This window comes from Micropterus salmoides, unplaced genomic scaffold (assembly GCF_014851395.1).
Source record: "Micropterus salmoides isolate LMB-PRFRI ecotype aquatic unplaced genomic scaffold, ASM1485139v1 Ms_hic_scaffold_1, whole genome shotgun sequence".
In the NCBI taxonomy this organism is placed as follows: Eukaryota; Metazoa; Chordata; class Actinopteri; order Centrarchiformes; family Centrarchidae; genus Micropterus; species Micropterus salmoides.
In genome coordinates this window covers 10,839,617-10,856,646 of record NW_024040040.1, presented here as the reverse complement: position 1 = coordinate 10,856,646, position 17,030 = coordinate 10,839,617, and the positions used below count along the sequence as shown (strand labels likewise).

General features: G+C 40.7%; 2 protein-coding genes across 3 annotated transcripts in view; both read left to right on the top strand.

Annotated features, from left to right (window-relative positions):
- Positions 1–14,019, top strand: part of LOC119902145 (gamma-aminobutyric acid receptor subunit alpha-5-like) — a 29,368-nt gene extending 15,349 nt beyond the window's left edge. For both annotated transcript variants that reach the window (XM_038718118.1, XM_038718127.1), the window contains exons 7-10: positions 1,368–1,511; positions 7,469–7,621; positions 7,862–8,073; positions 9,554–14,019. In XM_038718118.1, the coding sequence (XP_038574046.1) occupies positions 1,368–1,511; positions 7,469–7,621; positions 7,862–8,073; positions 9,554–9,853 (809 nt within the window). In that variant the 3' untranslated portion in view covers positions 9,854–14,019. The remainder of the gene's footprint in view (positions 1–1,367; positions 1,512–7,468; positions 7,622–7,861; positions 8,074–9,553) is intronic.
- Positions 14,020–15,623: 1,604 nt separating this feature from the next.
- LOC119915699 (gamma-aminobutyric acid receptor subunit gamma-3-like) overlaps positions 15,624–17,030 on the top strand; it is a 38,035-nt gene continuing 36,628 nt past the window's right edge. Inside the window, exons 1-2 of the mRNA XM_038735379.1 lie at positions 15,624–16,015; positions 16,467–16,621. Coding sequence (XP_038591307.1) covers positions 15,825–16,015; positions 16,467–16,621 — 346 coding nt within the window. The 5' untranslated portion in view covers positions 15,624–15,824. The remainder of the gene's footprint in view (positions 16,016–16,466; positions 16,622–17,030) is intronic.

Genomic DNA, 17,030 nt, shown 5'->3' with positions numbered 1-17,030 from the left:
GTAGTGCTACTGTATAGTAGGTGATGAGTTTGGCTGAGTTGTAGCTCTCCTTGCCTTATACGCAAGGTGGGAGCAGCAAATCATTAAGCGTGAACTGTTGGCACAGGTGCACCATCTTGCCTGCCTGTCTTCGTCTAGCTCTTCGTCTGTGTAATGAAATTCACAAATAATCCTTTATTTCAATCTAACAACACTTCAATTAAGGTCCTGGCCTTTGGCCTAACAATGCCCAAATTTTAACAGTACATATATTTTACACCAGTAGCCTGCTGCCAAATGAGCACCATGAGTAGAAATACTGAAGTTCAAGATATTTCCTACGGAACAGAAATAAACAATGCCAAAAACAGTTGTTAACTTGTTAAAATGTTTAAATGCAGGTTGGGTTTGTTCTGTGTTCTATTCATAGATATTAAATGTAAATAATTGTGCATAATAAAACATCACAACTATTTTCCCAGTTTTGCCCTTCAAATTCTTACATATTTTAAGATCGTCCTCAGTATTTTTCCTATCTTATTTAAGTTGACATGATCACGAATGTGACATTTGCTTTGGTAATTGTGTCAAAACCTTGATATAGAGCTGGTCTAGAAACAGGTGACAATAATCACAATCAACAGCAAATAAATTACATAAATAATTATATTTTCTAATAAATAGTGCACTGGTATTGAATGTCAAGCTGAACTGTTTCAGATAAAGACAACCAATGTGCCATTCCAAATCTAATCAATCTGAATCCTTCTCTCCACGAGAGTTACAATTTTCTTAAATCTCACATTCAATCGTTTCCATATTTCAGCCCTCACTAGGCAGAAGATGGATCAATATCTAGTATTTGTGCAGGATTCAAGATGAATAAATGAAATAGCAGAAGAGGCTTCAGAGTTTGTGCTGTTGTGTAATGTGTTGATGCAACACATTTTGGTTAATCTGACTCGGTCTGGTTCCTGCTGACAGGGGAACTCACCTCTGACCCACAAGTGTGGTTTCAACAAAAATACACTCAAATATCCGCCCACCCACCCACATACACAAACTCTCTCTCACACACACACACACACACACACACACACACACACACACACAGGCATGCAAGCAAATTCTGTTTTTGGCCTTAAGCCTGCAGTCTAATCAAAAAGTGCTAGACAGACTCTGCACCAGCACTCACTCAAATACACACACAAGCACATGGGGACGTAATATGAGCGATAACCGGGTTGAAACTGTAACTGAAACTGTTATATGTTATAACTGGTTAGAACAAAACGTGGGGTTTTGGATGTTGGTATATTTAAAATGAACACTTTCAATTCTAAATTCACAAGCTAATGTCAAGTCATCTTTGTCTGTCTGTTTCTCAGATGCCTATCCGGTGTCAGAGGTGGTCTACACTTGGACTCAGGGAGCTGCTAAGTCTGTGGTGGTGGCAGAGGATGGCTCCAGACTCAACCAGTACCATCTTATTGGGCAAACTGCAGGCAAAGAGGACATACGCACAAGCAGAGGTGTGTGTGTGAATGTGTCTGTAGATAAAGAATATACTTGAATTTACAAAAAAGATCACAGAAATGCACATATACAAATGCAAATTTATAGCTAATGTAGCTAAATGTTACTATAAAAAATGGTGTTGGAATTGTACGGTGTAGTAGTTAATCAGTACTGTGTACCGCACTCCCCTATGCTACTTGTATTAGTGCTACAACTTATTCTTCTAATCCTCCTACACTTATAATACTATAGTAAACACTAAGGTATTACTGGGCTAAGTTCGAACTTGCGAAGACTTGGTGCTATCGGCTCCTGTGCCATAGACATCCATTGTTGTCAAAAAACTAGTAGTGCACTGGGTGACATGTTTCTTCAGTCCCCAAGAAATACACTGTTGAAATCCTGTTTGAGTGCACACCTGTTTTAGGAAATTATTTCTTTTAAACATGAAACTGTGGAAATATATTTATGATCCAATTTGAGAGTTTGTTTTTGTGTTAAAGTTGCTTTTACATTTTCACCAGGAACTAATTGGGGCTGTCACGGAGAAGGCAGAGAAGTAGGAAATGAATGAGAGGATAATGGAATTGTTGGTTTTGGCCTGTTATGGGGATGTTGACATCAAGACAGATATGTACAATGTTATAAAATAATTCTAAAGCATTGGGACCACATTGCATTTTTAAGAAGTTTGTTTTTGCTCTGACTCACTCACCAGATCACTTTCAGCGTACCATCCCCCAGTCATCTCACTAACAGATCCAGACGCTGCCAAAAAGATCTTCTACCATGTCCATAGTGCAACAGTTTTATCCTCACTTTATCTCTCTCATACAATCACACTTTTTCTTCACCTTTTGTGTGCACCTTTTCTGTGAGTACATTCATACTGTATCTGATGCATGATAAATGTAATGCCAAATAACGTAATGTAACTAATTCTAGATTAGAAAAGATAAACGGTGCGAGGAGAGATGGACGTGCGAGGCAGAGAGTAAATGTGGGAAACATTATCAGGAGATCAGAGTCAATGAGTGGAGGCTAGTAGAGGAGAGTAGCCTATCCCTCACACAACCAGCTGTCTACAGGCCCGGACAGCCCTGTCAAACAACACTTATCCCCACATGAGCCCATGCGCGCGCAAACACCCACGCAAACACACACACATAGAGCTAGAGCTAGACCTGAGGCCTAGGGTTAATCCCCCCATCCAACCACCCATCAGCTTTTGCATAAGAAGATGACATCACAGATCAGTCAGGGATTGGTTGGTTGGCTGTCTCTGAGTGTGTTTGTGTGTTTGTGGGTATGTGCTCTTGTGCATTTATCTGCGTGAGTCCCAAATGTCCTCACAATAATGGTAAATAAAACTCACAAATCGAAGACATTTTGATGGCATGCACACTGAGCTGGTTAATACTAGGTTATTTCTGAGCTATGGGCTAGGTTTAAGGTAACACATTACATAAGTTCGACTTTATTGGTTATGATTAGAGGTGTTTCATTTTTAAGTTGAGCATAATGGACATAGTTTGACTTGAGATTTAAGTAAGGACCTCACAAAGAGAGAAAAAATAATCTGTGTGTGTCTGTATGTTGGGATTGGACAGCCGCTCTCTGACACAGGGGCGGGGGGGCGGCGTGTTTAAAGGCATCTGCTTAATACTCTTATGTAAAACGGAACTGTAATACACTTCCCTCCAGTTTCTAGTAGAATCATTATTAAAAGTGTGGATTTCCCCTTTTTTTTTATATGCGCGCCACAACTGAAACCTCTCTCTTGCTGGCTGACTCAATGGTTTAAGAAAAAGGCTTAAATGTCCGTTGGTTGAGGGACTGCATTGCTGCCTGGTTGGAGGGACGAATTCCTGTTGATTGTGGTTTGGTGGTTGTCTGGCTAGCAAATGTCTTCTTCGGTGCTGACATACTATATTTTTACATCTAACAACTATTGGTTGCTGCAGTCCCTGGTAACTATGAATGCAATTAACAATACTAGGAATACTGAATATCTATATATTCAACATCCCACAAGACAAGTATAACGAGTCTGACGTGTTTTCTGAAAACCATTTATATGAGCAATAATTGCTGATTATTTGAAAAGTGTGCCCTTACAACACTGACTTAAAGATCGCAATACATTAAAAATATGAAAAATGTTGAACAAAATGATTCATCCTTTAGGATGCAAACTGTAGAATGACTTTTTTTTTAATCAAGTAGTGTTGTTGGAAATTCCTCCAGACTATAATGTGCATTAAAGGAAACAAGCAGTTAGTTATTTTTACATTCAGTGTGCATATAAAACACTGTGTGAATTCTTAAGGCCTGACAAACCTCTTCCTTGTAAAGCACCTGCAAAGCAAATTTTCTTGTGTATTTTAAATTGTGCATACTAGCTAGCCATGTTTGCTAGATAGCTAATATCGTCAAATTAAGCCGTCACATTATGCCACATTTTCAGCATCATTCTACCAGTTCTGGCTTCCCTACATTTTGTTTAATGACACACAAGGTAAGACCAGGCATAAAAACACTTTTTTAAAATCCTATTTCTGTTAAGAAATTTACTTTGATTAGTTTTCACATTTAATCAACAGTGAAGGTCATTTATATGTCTGACAGTTTACTTGACATTACCTTGTTTGTCCCAAAATCATCAAACCGCCATCTGGTGTTCTGACTATTACAAGAAAATGCTAAACATTATCTGTGAATTCCATTTAGCCGAAGGACTAAAGGCAGGAAATCATCATTCATGCAGCTCAAAGCTTCTGTCTGGAAGACGTCCAAATCAGTGGTGGAGATTGCTGATGAGTTTGAGTTTAGGGGTCACATTCAGACCAGCAGGTTAATTTATTTTCTGCATGTGTTTGACTCTCTTGCTAATAACTTTCCCAGAGCAAACACGGACACTTTCAGATGTAGCAGAACAGTGCTATGTATTTTGATCTTATTGTCTTACATATTAACATGCTTTAAATGGAATATCACCACCTTGGGCGCGGTTGACAGCTGTTACTGGAGGTGTACTCACGGATGTGAAAATAGATTCCACTTTTGTCTTTTCGTGCCTAAATGTAATTCACAGCCTTTTTTACATTTTTACAACTTTAGCAACAACTTTTCAGTTTCTTTGCAACATGACTATATTTGATATTTTAGTTGAGTTTCAAGATACCTGACAATTAGAAGGTATGTTCCTTTAAAGTTAACCATGGCTGGACTGCCTTGGTCCAACATGGTAGCGCATCATCAAAATGGTGATGGAAAAGTTGTATATTAAGGGGAATAAATAAGTTCAAAAATGTATTTGCTGTGAAGGCCAGTAGATTTCTCTTTGTTTTGAAAATGTAAGACAGAGGCGAGCTGTCACCTGCCGTTAACCATCGTTTCCCTGCTTGATTAAAAGAAGTCTGACAGCCGCCTGCTGTTTTTATTTGGTCTAGACAAAGTAATGAAGCACTCGTACACCTTGAAATTCAAAACAGCAGTCAATTAATGTTTGTCTGGCCTTTCTCGTGTTGTTACTCTCAGCAGTAACAGTTCCTCCACTTGCTCAGGCTCCATGGCCTCAATAAAAAACAAAATTGAGACTTCTCACTTTTAAAAGTCAGTCAAAGTTCGAGGAATGTATGCATCTGTATGGGAAATCTGAATGGGCATCCTTGCCTCCTTCCAGATATAAAATCTTACTAAAACTTGGCCTTACATCAACATAATTTGCCATAATTGTTTTGTGCTTTTTATACTTTAATCTTGGGTTTTCCAATGATTCAAATGCTTCAATTTCTAGGAGATGTTGAAATGATCTTTAGCATTTGATCTTGGTTGATAATGAGCATAGATCTTGAAACCTCATGTATGGATGTCCATAGCTCAAAACACAGCATGTATGTGATGTTGTGAGACTTTGATTAACACATCTAATCTTAAGACAGACATTTGAGGACATGAGGTTTTTTGAGGACTTCTGAGGAAATCTGTATGGCTTCTTCCGTCTCAGAGAGCAATACCTTTCCTAAAATAACTCCCCGACTCTAAAAGTAGATTAGATGTATTATAGCAAGAGTTCTATCTATAGTCTATAGAGACTTGTAGGGCTAAAGAATAGTATGCTTATAAATATTTTAGCAACTTTCCACAATATAATCACTGGTCAGTCAAATGTGCGAGACAGTTAAAGGCAAAAGCCGTAATTTTCCTACTCACCAGTTGACCAGCATGGCAGCATTGTTCCCCGCAATAAAAGGAAGTTCCCCTCGGACGTTGCGAAATACAAATCCTTGGGACGAAAGCAATAAGATCCACCAGAGGAACATGTTCCTCCTCATTCCTCTGCCCCCAGTCCTGTCGGGATCCATGCATCAATGACAAAGGTGACCCTGGGGTGTCCCAGGTCGGCAGCGCCCTGATGTGTCCGGATGCTTCCGACAGCAGTAGAAGTTGATGGGGTAGTTGTGAGCCAGATGGCCTGGAGTCATGAGGGCGTCAGAGGGCCCAGGTGATGGGGTCGCAGTAAGAACTAACTGGGTTGGGGATCTCCTGATCGAGGCATGGCTGAGGCAGTGTTGTTGATAAGTGTGATATGTGGCAGTTGTTTGCCGTCAGTACGAGGTGCCTGCAAAATAAACAAATTTACCTCACTTGCAGGCCAGTGTCAGTTGATGCTGGGATGCCAACGAAGCACTTTCTGAATTGCTTTTTCTTCCCTTCGCACGCCAGCCAATCATGTCAAGAATGTTTGATCATTATTCCACAAAGAGCTGCCAACCAACAAAAAAAACAAAAAAAAACAACATAAAAGATAGAAAATGTCCACCCGGTTAGCCCCCCTCCATCCCACCAGTGATTAGCAGCACTGAGTGTCCCTCTCCGTGGCTTACAGTGGGTGCCGAGGTGTGTGTCTGCGTGTGTGTGGTGGCTGTCAGCAGTCAGAAATCATGCTTCATGTGTGTTTCAGAGTGTGTGTATGTGTGCGTGTCGGTGCCGGGATTGGCAGGGCTGGCAGTGGGCGGGTCTTAAAACTCTGAGGATCCCAGGACAGGAAGCCTATCCACCCCCCATACACACACACACACACACACACACACACACACACACTCCCTCTCTTTCTCTCGCTGATGGCAGGATGCGGATTGTAACCAGGGATTAGGGAGGTTCAAAAATCCGATTTTGCCTGGAGAAAGCCTCATGTATTACTCTGTGTGTGTGTGTGTGTGTGTGTGTGGGATAGAGAGAGCTTGCTTGCGTACATGTGCCCTAGTGTGTGGAATATAGTCATTGGGTTTTTCATAGTTTACCAGCGCCTGCAGTCACAAACTGCTGCTGGCGAGAGGATTTTTTAAAGCCTCAAATGCAATCTTCAGTTGTTTAACTGAATACTGTGTCCCCTCTCTTTTTCACTCGCAACACTTTCTCTGTCCCTGGATTTACCTCCAACTGCCATAGCCCCCATTGTCGAATCCCAGACATTAACTGCAAAATAATCTATTGTCATGTCCTCGCAATAATTAACACCTCTTGCTCTCATTTTCCTGTTAAATGAAATGTTCCCTTTATCCCAGCTTCATTTTTTAACTGTTCCACCTCCGCCGCTTTCCATTGTGCAGTTTCCACCACCTATAATTATTTCATTACTGCAATAGCAGGAAGGAGGAGAGATACATTTGTAAGGGGAGAAGCATGAGAAGAGTTTATGGTCGTTTTATCTAGTGATTAAGCACCATCAGGCTAATTTTAGATACCGTCAAGTTTTGGGTCATAAAAAATAATTTAGCCAGTAATGATTATGTTGTCCTATGTGGTAACATCTGATGTAATAATTCCACTATGTGCGAACACTATTTACCCTGGTTTGGTTCAGCTTGAAGCAGATCTCTCAATCATTACCAGACATCCAACCACTCACCTTGTTTATTGTCCCTATGTAACCTTATATCCTTTTTATTTCTTTATATCCCTCCAGGAGAGTACACAGTGATGATGGCCCACTTTTACCTGAAGAGGAAGATTGGATATTTTGTCATCCAGACGTATATGCCCTGTTTCATGACTGTAATCCTGTCCCAGGTGTCATTTTGGCTAAACAGAGAATCAGTTCCTGCAAGGACTGTTTTTGGTGAGTGAAGCCACTTGTTTACTCATTTCCTTTTTTTTTTATCTGGGTAATATTCCTGACATGCACATTCACACAAGGGAGAATAACAACAGTTGCCCACTGTGCAGCAGCACTGTGATGGCTTGCAGTTAAGAGTTATTAAAGCGCCCACCTTTCTTGAGTGAGGGGAGAGTGTTACTCATTTCAAGTCAGCCTGTGAAAACTCAATTTAAACTTGTCACGGCCTTTGTATGCACCCAGGGGTGACCACTGTGCTGACCATGACGACCCTCAGCATCAGCGCCAGGAACTCGCTCCCTAAGGTGGCCTACGCTACAGCCATGGATTGGTTTATTGCCGTCTGCTACGCTTTCGTCTTTTCTGCCCTCATCGAGTTCGCCACTGTGAACTACTTCACCAAGAGGAGCTGGGCCTGGGATGGCAAGAAGGCTCTGGAAGCACAGCACCCTAAGGTACAGCTTGTGGGCACTAAACCCATTACATATTTAGGCGCGTCTTATGATACTACACATGTGAACTTGGTGGTGTCTGTCTGTACTTTAAAAGACTATATCACTGGTTTCACCTGTTCTAGCCCATAAACTAGAAATCACCTTCAACCATTTTCCAAAGCATACAGTAACTTTTCAGACAGATTTTCCACCATCCAGACAGCCTGGTTTCATAACATATGAAAATCAGATGTTAAACCTGTGTGAAATAGGTCATCGTTTACAGTGAATAACTTCATCGGCACCTTTTTTTTGTCAGTTACATAATCACTGCAATTGTTTGCAGGGATCATTTTTAAAGCTTTCCTTGGTGCATTGTTGATTTGAGATTGCCAAAAAGCACTGTATTCATGAGCTACAGTATGTTATCAGAACATCACACCTTGAAAAAAACACAAAGCAAGTGTGAAGGCTGTTAAAGGGATATTGTGAATTTAGTAATTTATTGTATTCAATAAGTTTGTGTTTGGCTGGTGGGTATAAAATGTTCTCTAAATCCATGTACAGACCAACATGGTGTAGAAAATGGGCTAAAAGCAAAGCACTAGTATGGTCCTAACACCAAATAAGAAATGGTTTGATATTTTGGGTGTCTGTTATGCATCTTGAGCCAGGAGTTAGCTTAACTTAGCATATAGACTGGAAGGGAAACAATTAGCCTTTGTCCAAAGGTATAAGAAAAAATATCATACACCTATCTGCACCTTAGCTTTGCATAAAGACTAAAGGCAGAGGCTAGCCGAGCTCTGTTCAAAGGTAGAAGAAAATATGCCAGCACTTAAAGCTTTGCTAATTAACAGTAGATGAGCAGATTTGGTTGCCATTAAACAAAGCCAGGCTAGCTGTTTACCTGTTTCCATTCTTTATGCTAAGCTAAGCTAACTGTCTCCTGGCTCTAGCTAAGAAGTTGGCGCATAAATATATTTCCAAAAACTCAAAATTGTTTCTTTAAACAACCACTTTAGGATCCATATATAGCATTAAAGTGATATTCCAAAAAGACAAATAAGTTATCACCAGTTTTAGATGTAGGCTATGAATTACTCTGAAAACTAAGGATTTTTATACTACACCACACAAATTGTATCATGCGTCATCAGGATATTGATATCACTTCACAGCATTGATTATTATACATGTTGCTTGCTTTAATATTACCAGAGATGCCTGGTGAAAGTGGTCATGCATCTGTTAGCAGCTGCGATAAAACATATACCTGCACATTGCAATCATCATAAATAAAAATCTAACTGCCACCTGAGTGAACTTCAATTACACAGCACCCCTGCTTTTTACCGAAATGTTTTGCCAGAAAAGTTTCACTTTCCTGTAAAATCACTAATCTTTCCCCCGGGCCATCTCATGCTGCATAGCAGAGCAAATGGCACCTGTACAGGGCTTCAAACTAATTCACTGCTCTGTGTAATCTGTCCCACTGTAGAAACGAGACCCCATGGTGCTGTCGAAAAAGCCCAACAACGTTTGCTCGGCGGGAGTCAACTATACCCCCAACCTCACCAAGGACATGTCCATCTCCACAATCTCCAACACGACGTCAGTGCAGCTCCGGGCCTCTGAGACCAAGGTGGTGGACCCTAAGAAGACCTACAACAGCGTCAGCAAGATCGACAAGATGTCGCGGATAGTGTTTCCCGTCCTCTTTGGAACATTCAACCTCGTCTACTGGGCCACGTACATTAACAGAGAACCGGTGGTGAAAGGAGTGGTCACCTCCACGTAATCTTTCTCTTTTTTCCCCCCTGTTTTTCTGAGACGGAGAGTTTGTGTGAGGACGGAAGTCTGAGGGTGGGTGGACTAAAAGGAAAGGGGTTGTTGTGAGGTCTCTGCCCTAGACATAAAAAAACATAAAAATAATCTGCGCTTGAAGAACAAAAACAAACTTTACTCAACTATCTAATTCAAGCACTTTGAATGGATGCAAGGCTGCAACAGAACCCCTTTCCTGTTTTTCATGGCTGCTTGATCACAAAGAAACTGATGAGAGAGCTGACGCTTTGCTTCTTTCTCATCTATTTTGCTGCAGTTTGCATGAAGCTCTCCTCAAAGGAAACCATGAAGTCTGTCTTGAATACCGACCATGTATATGTCAATCACTGCTTAAATAGGGGAGCACACTTCATTGCTACAACAAATTGAACTAACATAGGCATTTTGAGCAATTTTGCCTACACTTACGCGTGTCATGGAGGACTGAAATGTACTGAGCTTATGCTATGGTAAGAAAACCTGCGATATATTGTATGTATTTGAATTAGAAAAATGCATTTGCCATTTTTTTCTCCAATTGCAGAGGGTGCTCGTGTGACTCTTTGTAAATCTTTTACCCTCTGCTGCAGGCCTGGTTTCCCATAAGCATTGGCAGTCAGAGTCTCAGTGGAAAATGACAAAGAAAAAAAAATTGAATGCTACCCGAAGGTGACAAAAACATCTATTTGGAAGATTATCATTGCAGTCGTTTGTGAATTTATATTAAATTAAAAAGTCATCATTTTGAGGAAGCTTGCCAACAAGAGTATTTGGCCCACTTGCACCGGGTAACTGGACAGCTGTGGATGATGTGTTGAGGACAAATTTAGGAGTGGATATATGTGCTTTTACAGAATTTTGAGCCCAGGTCACTCAGCTAGGAAACTAATATTCACACTTGAGAGACCAGTGCTCGAAACGCACAGCGTGTCACATACAAATCAGCAGAGTGATGCTGAGAGTTTGGAGACTGTCATTCAGCGAGATGACCAGGGTGCCAACCCTTATTTAGGCAACAACACTGCTAGGCTGCAGGGGCCGCTTTCACAAAGACAAACTTTGACTGTGGCTTCATATAGACATCTAAATTAAAGTCTTTACTAACTTGAGTAGGACTAATTTGCCATTTGTCATTATTTATGTGTAGCTGTCTAACTTTAATCTAAGAGCAAAATGAAGAGTGACCTAAAACTAACAGAGCACTCTTAATGAATATCTTTGTGAAATCTGCCCCAGGTCTGCTGATCCTGACCTCTGACCTCTGAAAAAGAAAGAAAACAGCAGTCAATGAAGTATCATTATCCCCATTATTTTACTGCATTCTAGTACAACTGTATCAGATAAACTGCTTATACGTCAGTAAAAACAGACAAAAATTCCACAAGAGAGAGGTGAACACACGTCAGCAAACTTACTGTAAATGCTTGGTCTCACCTGGAAAGTGACACAGCACAATCGATCTGTGCACAAAATATGTAGCTCTAGAAGGTTGGTGAGCTACTGCTAGTTGGAGAGAGCTAAATGCTCACATGCTAGCACTTGTCTTTCACTCAATAGCTGATTTTCTTTTATTTCTTAGGCCGTTTACTCGCCAGTGGAATTTTTATTCTCATGATTTAGCTTTATTGAAGAGGGAAGAAAAGCTCTGGAAATTTCCAACCAGACATGACCACTGTGCTGTAACTAGCAAGCGTGTTAGCTTGGTTGCTAACAGGCAATAAGTTCACACATTTTATTCAAAAGAGATATTTGGACCATATCGGAACAGTCTGCTGACCATGTCTCTTTTGTGGAGAAGTGCATAAAAGTTAAAGGCGTACCATAGCTAATAAGCCACTAATAGCTTCCTCCATTTTGGCCTCTCCATCTCGGTGTTCTTTCAAAGTTCAGCATTTTCAAGACGATTATTTCTTGGTCAGCGGTACAAGAGATTAGCGCTGATTTTTTTCGCTCCGCAAGCAAATACCCTTTCAGCGGGATGAAGTGATTTCCCTGCAGATTTTTAAAATGATGGTATGACAAGGCCTTTAAGCTACAAAGATTTTGGGAAGTTATGCCGAGTCTCATAAGAGCATCATGTAAATAAAGACATTCTCACGTTTGAGTCTGAAGCCCTTAGAAGAAAAAATCCGCCTAAATCTTATGTTGACTTTCAACTTATTAAGAGTTTTTGTCTGATAACTTTTTCTTAATGCTTGTGTGTACAGGAGTAAGATTCGTTTCCTCTTGTTGCTTGTAGAAGAGCTTACATCTTTGAATCGAATCAGACTTTCATTTCTTAATTTCAGCTACACTGACGTAATTAAACTGAAAGCAATGAGCATACGTTGTGGCATTTCGGCACGTGTGAGTTGTTGGACTATAGTGGTGAGACATACTCAGGAACAAAAGGACTCATACCCCCACTGTTTCTTCAATCTGACGGATTTTAAACAGTGTAGTTCCCTCCTGTCACTTGCTGCTAGGAGCGTTGTCAACTTTTTGCCGCTGAACAGATGTAGATACAATGGTTTGGTGAAAAACCATATAAATAAAGATGCTCCTGTACTGTACCTGCTTTAGTTTGTGAAATTGGGACCTACAGTAAATATCTTCATGATCGCTCTCAAAATTCTTTCCAAAGCGCTTTTATTTTGAAATTTTTTCCACCAGGATAGCCTGTAGTGTTTTCGTGCTGGTTTGGGTTGTTGATGTTTTATCTGCATTTTATGTAAATCTAACGTGTTGCTGTCTGTCAAATACTCGGTGGGTGTCTATCAGCAAAGCAAAGAATGTGTTTAAGTGCTTGTTAAACCACAGTAGCAGTGTAAAAGTAAAAGTCCAGATAAACAGATGCCTCTTTCCCCGGGACCAACCGCCAACCTCTGAATCTGTTCTTCATCAAGAATCAGCTTTTGTTTCTGATTATTCCTGCGTTGGGATCATTTGTTTGTTCTGAACTTCTTCAGCGGTGTTTTATGTGAGCTGGTAAAGTCTTATTTGTTTGCTCCCAAAGGAAAAGAAAATGTAATAGGCATTTTGATCCCTAATCATGTAAGTGTATTTAGCCTCCATTATTTTCACTATGGATGGAAATGTCGGTCTGCCGGCTGGCTGTTCCAGCACAATCATCAGGTCAAAAGTTTAGTTTGTTCAAAGTTATACCTGCACATGGTAGGTCTAGCATAAAAAAGCTTTCTGAAATAATGATAATGTATATACAAGAATAATGTGAATGCCTATATATATAGCCTAGCCTCATAACATCTAATTATAATTACAGACCGAGGTTACTGTGCTACATTCTGCACCAGGCTGTGCTAGCTCTGTTAGCTTAATTTAAAAGAAGCAAACAAAACATAATGGAAACCTACAGGCCTCTCCACCGCACCTGTAAAACATTGCCTCCTAATGAACAGTACTGATAAAACTGACCCTAATTGCTGACCCCTTCTGTAGACTACATCTTTCTTGCCGTCCAAGAAACAAGTGCCCCTGTCTATCCACCCGTCCATCCATCCATCCATCCATGTAACCATTACTCTCTTTTCTATTGCCCCTCCCTCCTTCCTTCAGCCACTGTGACAGACTCATCTGCCATACATCTGTTAGAAAAGGGATTTAGTTCCGCTTAAGTTACTTTCACCCATTCAGGGGGGGCCCTTACAGCAAAGCGCTTCATTCCAATTTAAGCCTCAACTGGCCCAGACGATGACAAATGCTTGTTTTTCTCTCTGCAGTGTCTGGACAGCTGTGGCTGGTGCGTGTTGGGGACAAATTTTGGATTGATTATATGTACTTTATCCAAAGCTAGCTCACGGGCTGTGAAGCAGACTGAGTTTTGAACTTGGGTCTCTCAACTGGAGAATGTAATGCACATGCAGCACTCAGCTTAAGGAGACTAATGCAGGGCTGCGATAGCAACAGTTGTCCATCCCAGGAAGGGACAGCCATTACACATGCATGAAGTTCCTCTTGTTTTTAAGCCTCAATAAAGAACTTTGATTATTTTGGAGGACCTTTGCTTGGATTTAGCAAAAATGCTGCAAAGCCATTGTAGCTATAGCTGGGCTTAAAGTATTTGTGTTATTCATTCTTTGTTTTATGTACTGTATTTGTTTTATGTACTATACTTCAAATGATCAAATAAAAAGGATGAACAAAGATGGAATTCAGAAATTATTATTAAACATGGAGCAAAGCTGCTGTATATTGTAAAATCCCTCTGCACAAGAGGGGAAACTGACTGCAGTTCTTAGTTGTATTGATTTGAGTACACATTGATATTTAATGCTTTATGGCAATCGTTTGATGCATATAGCGTCTGTGTGCTCCAATTCCAGGGATCACACATCTGCCTCTGTGAAAGCACTGCTCTTGTTACATTCTCCAGTGAAGACTAATGTGACAAATCAACTTCGTAGTTACAGTGCTGCCTTGTGTCATTTAGAGTGGCATTGTCTCTCTAGGTATTTTCATCGCCGTGTTTGATGAACAGTAAGTGAGCAGTTTTTTATAGATGGAAGTACTTTCGCTTCTTATATTTATTTTTTTTGTTTTTGAGCAAACATAACAAGAACATTAGACATCTCGCCGGTCACAAGAGAGGGAAATCATTAATACACTCACTTCTGAAGGTAAGTCATCCATTTTATGGGTTTATAGGCAGTGTTGGAATGCAACTATAAGTACATACTCCAATACTGCAATAATGTACAATATTGAGATACTTGTACTTTAATTTAGTATTTCCATTGTATGCTGCTTTATACTTCTACACCACTACATTTTAAAGAGAAATAATGTACTTTTCTATTCACTTTTCAAATAAGAGTGTATGAAAAAATTATAAAAGTGTTATAAAAGTAATGTGTAGGTGTCCCAGTACTTTTGTCCATATAGTGTAACTAAACAAATTGCAGTTGCATGGGACTTTAGTTAAATATTAGCTTTAATACTCCGGAACTGTGGGTCATTTATGGAGGTCGGTGCAGATCAAACATTGCTCCCCGTTTTTTTCCCCACGCATCAGCCACCAGGGGTCACCGAAGCCTCTCGGCTTGCACGCAGTGTGCTGCTGTGTGGATTTCGAAAGCCTCGCAAGTTTGTAGGCTGCCCTGCTGTGTTGTGCGCCTATTCACAAATTACTTATTTTGAGTTGTCGAGGGGAGCCTGGTTGTGACTCTGTGGCACGTAAACGGGTGTGTGAAGCCTGAATGTGACTTCCAGTGGCAAATCACCAATCATCATCAAATATAAACAAAAATAAAGTTCACATCCAGTAAACTCAAATCCTGCTGGGATTCATATTTGATCATACCATGGCGCAGCATACTGTAAAATTAAAAACATGAATAAGGTATCAAAGAAAATCACTATACTGGATTGATTTTAGGGTGGTCTGCTTTATAATAAAAAAATCCACCTCCTGGTTCAGCACTATTAAATCCTTAGCTAATTGTATAATTCACTGGAATACTTCCAAAAACATATCCTCATTTCTATAAATGTTTAACTATACAGAAAAGGTAAATAAATAAATAAATATTTTATCATGACGTAAGCTGCAAAAAAAAAAAAAAAAAAGCATTTGATTTTTCATGTGGTTAACGTGCATTTCAATTGTGGTAAAGGTACTGTGTGTAGCCTGTGCAATGGTGTATGAGTCACACAAGATGCTCATCTATAAGGTTCACCACCATCACCACCAGCAGCAGCAGCACCACCACCACCAGCAACAGCAGCAGCAGACAGCGTCACCCAACCACTCTGTTGCCCACACAGGCGTTAAAGAGGGAGGTGGGCGCTGCTGGATCAAGTCGATTCGACTCCCCTCGGCTGGACTGATCACACTGATTGATCGTCGGGTGCGTCCCGGAGGAACCCTTGCGAGGATCTTGGAGGATAGGAGAGGGGGAGACCGCTGTGTGGTCCCTGATGACACACAGAAGAAAGTGTGTGGGCGGATGAGGAAGTTCAGAGCAGGGATTGATGGTCACACACCTACTGTACTGGCACTTTATCGCAGCAACGGCAGCGGCATAACACCTGGATCTCCATCCACCAATTTCTGTGATCAGATGGGATCCGCGCATGGGAAAATGACAATCAAGTTTGTGGTCATCTTCTTCACACTTCTGCTCGCTCAAGGTGCTCGGTGAGTCTCATTTGCGTCTTTTTTTTTTTTTTTTTTTTTTGCATGATCAACAGCTGAGAGGTGTTTCTTTTGAAGCTTCAAAAGTTCAGATGTGTCTATTGTAGGGTTTGATGGCAAGTGCGCACTTCACGTGAATGAGTCTGGCTGACAACGCATACAATGTGGTGTTTTTCCCTCTTCCTTTCTAAGGGCTTTCCCCGCACATACACACAAACACAGACTCACGCAGACAAAAAGGACAGCAACCATTTATTGCTGTGCCCAAATACAGACAAGACAAGATGTGTTTAACCTCAAGGCACTGAAACAGCACACATGATTAATTGCAAATGGCAAAGTTTTTCACGACAATAGTGTTTATTAAAAGGGGAGCAAAGGTGACACACATAACATGATTAACGACCCCATCCCCGTGTTTTTTTTTTTCCACTCCACCCTCCCCACCACCCAGTTCTGATCTACTGAAATATGGCGACGACGACGAAGATCACCACGATACCACTGTCAATCAAATGCTGGTTCCCAGGTCGCACCAGGAGGATGCCACACTTATACTGAACAATTTGCTCAAGGAATATGACAAGACGCTACGGCCGGATATTGGAAGTAAGATTGGATTATATTCATTCGTTTTAAGATTGAGTAATAGCCCCAAAAAACTTAGTGGAGTTCAGTGTCACTGGGGCTGTCGGAGGTGCTGATTGTTATTGGTTGGGGGTGGAGCTGTCCATGGTTCTGAAACTAGTGACGCTGCAGCACTGGATGGGGGTTGTTGTCCCCCTTGGGAGCTTTAAGGCTATTAAAAGTCTCTTGTGTCTTATGTTACGTATCAGCTCGTTCCAGATCTTCAGTGAAGCTTGTTTACACAGTGAGCGATTCACACACCCAAGACTCAATGTTTTTTTGTTTTGTTTTATGGCTGCACCATAAACTATTCTACAACCATCATTTTATTCACATTTCCTTAAAACACATATGATGAACATATGATTTCTTTGGACACTAGAATTCAGAA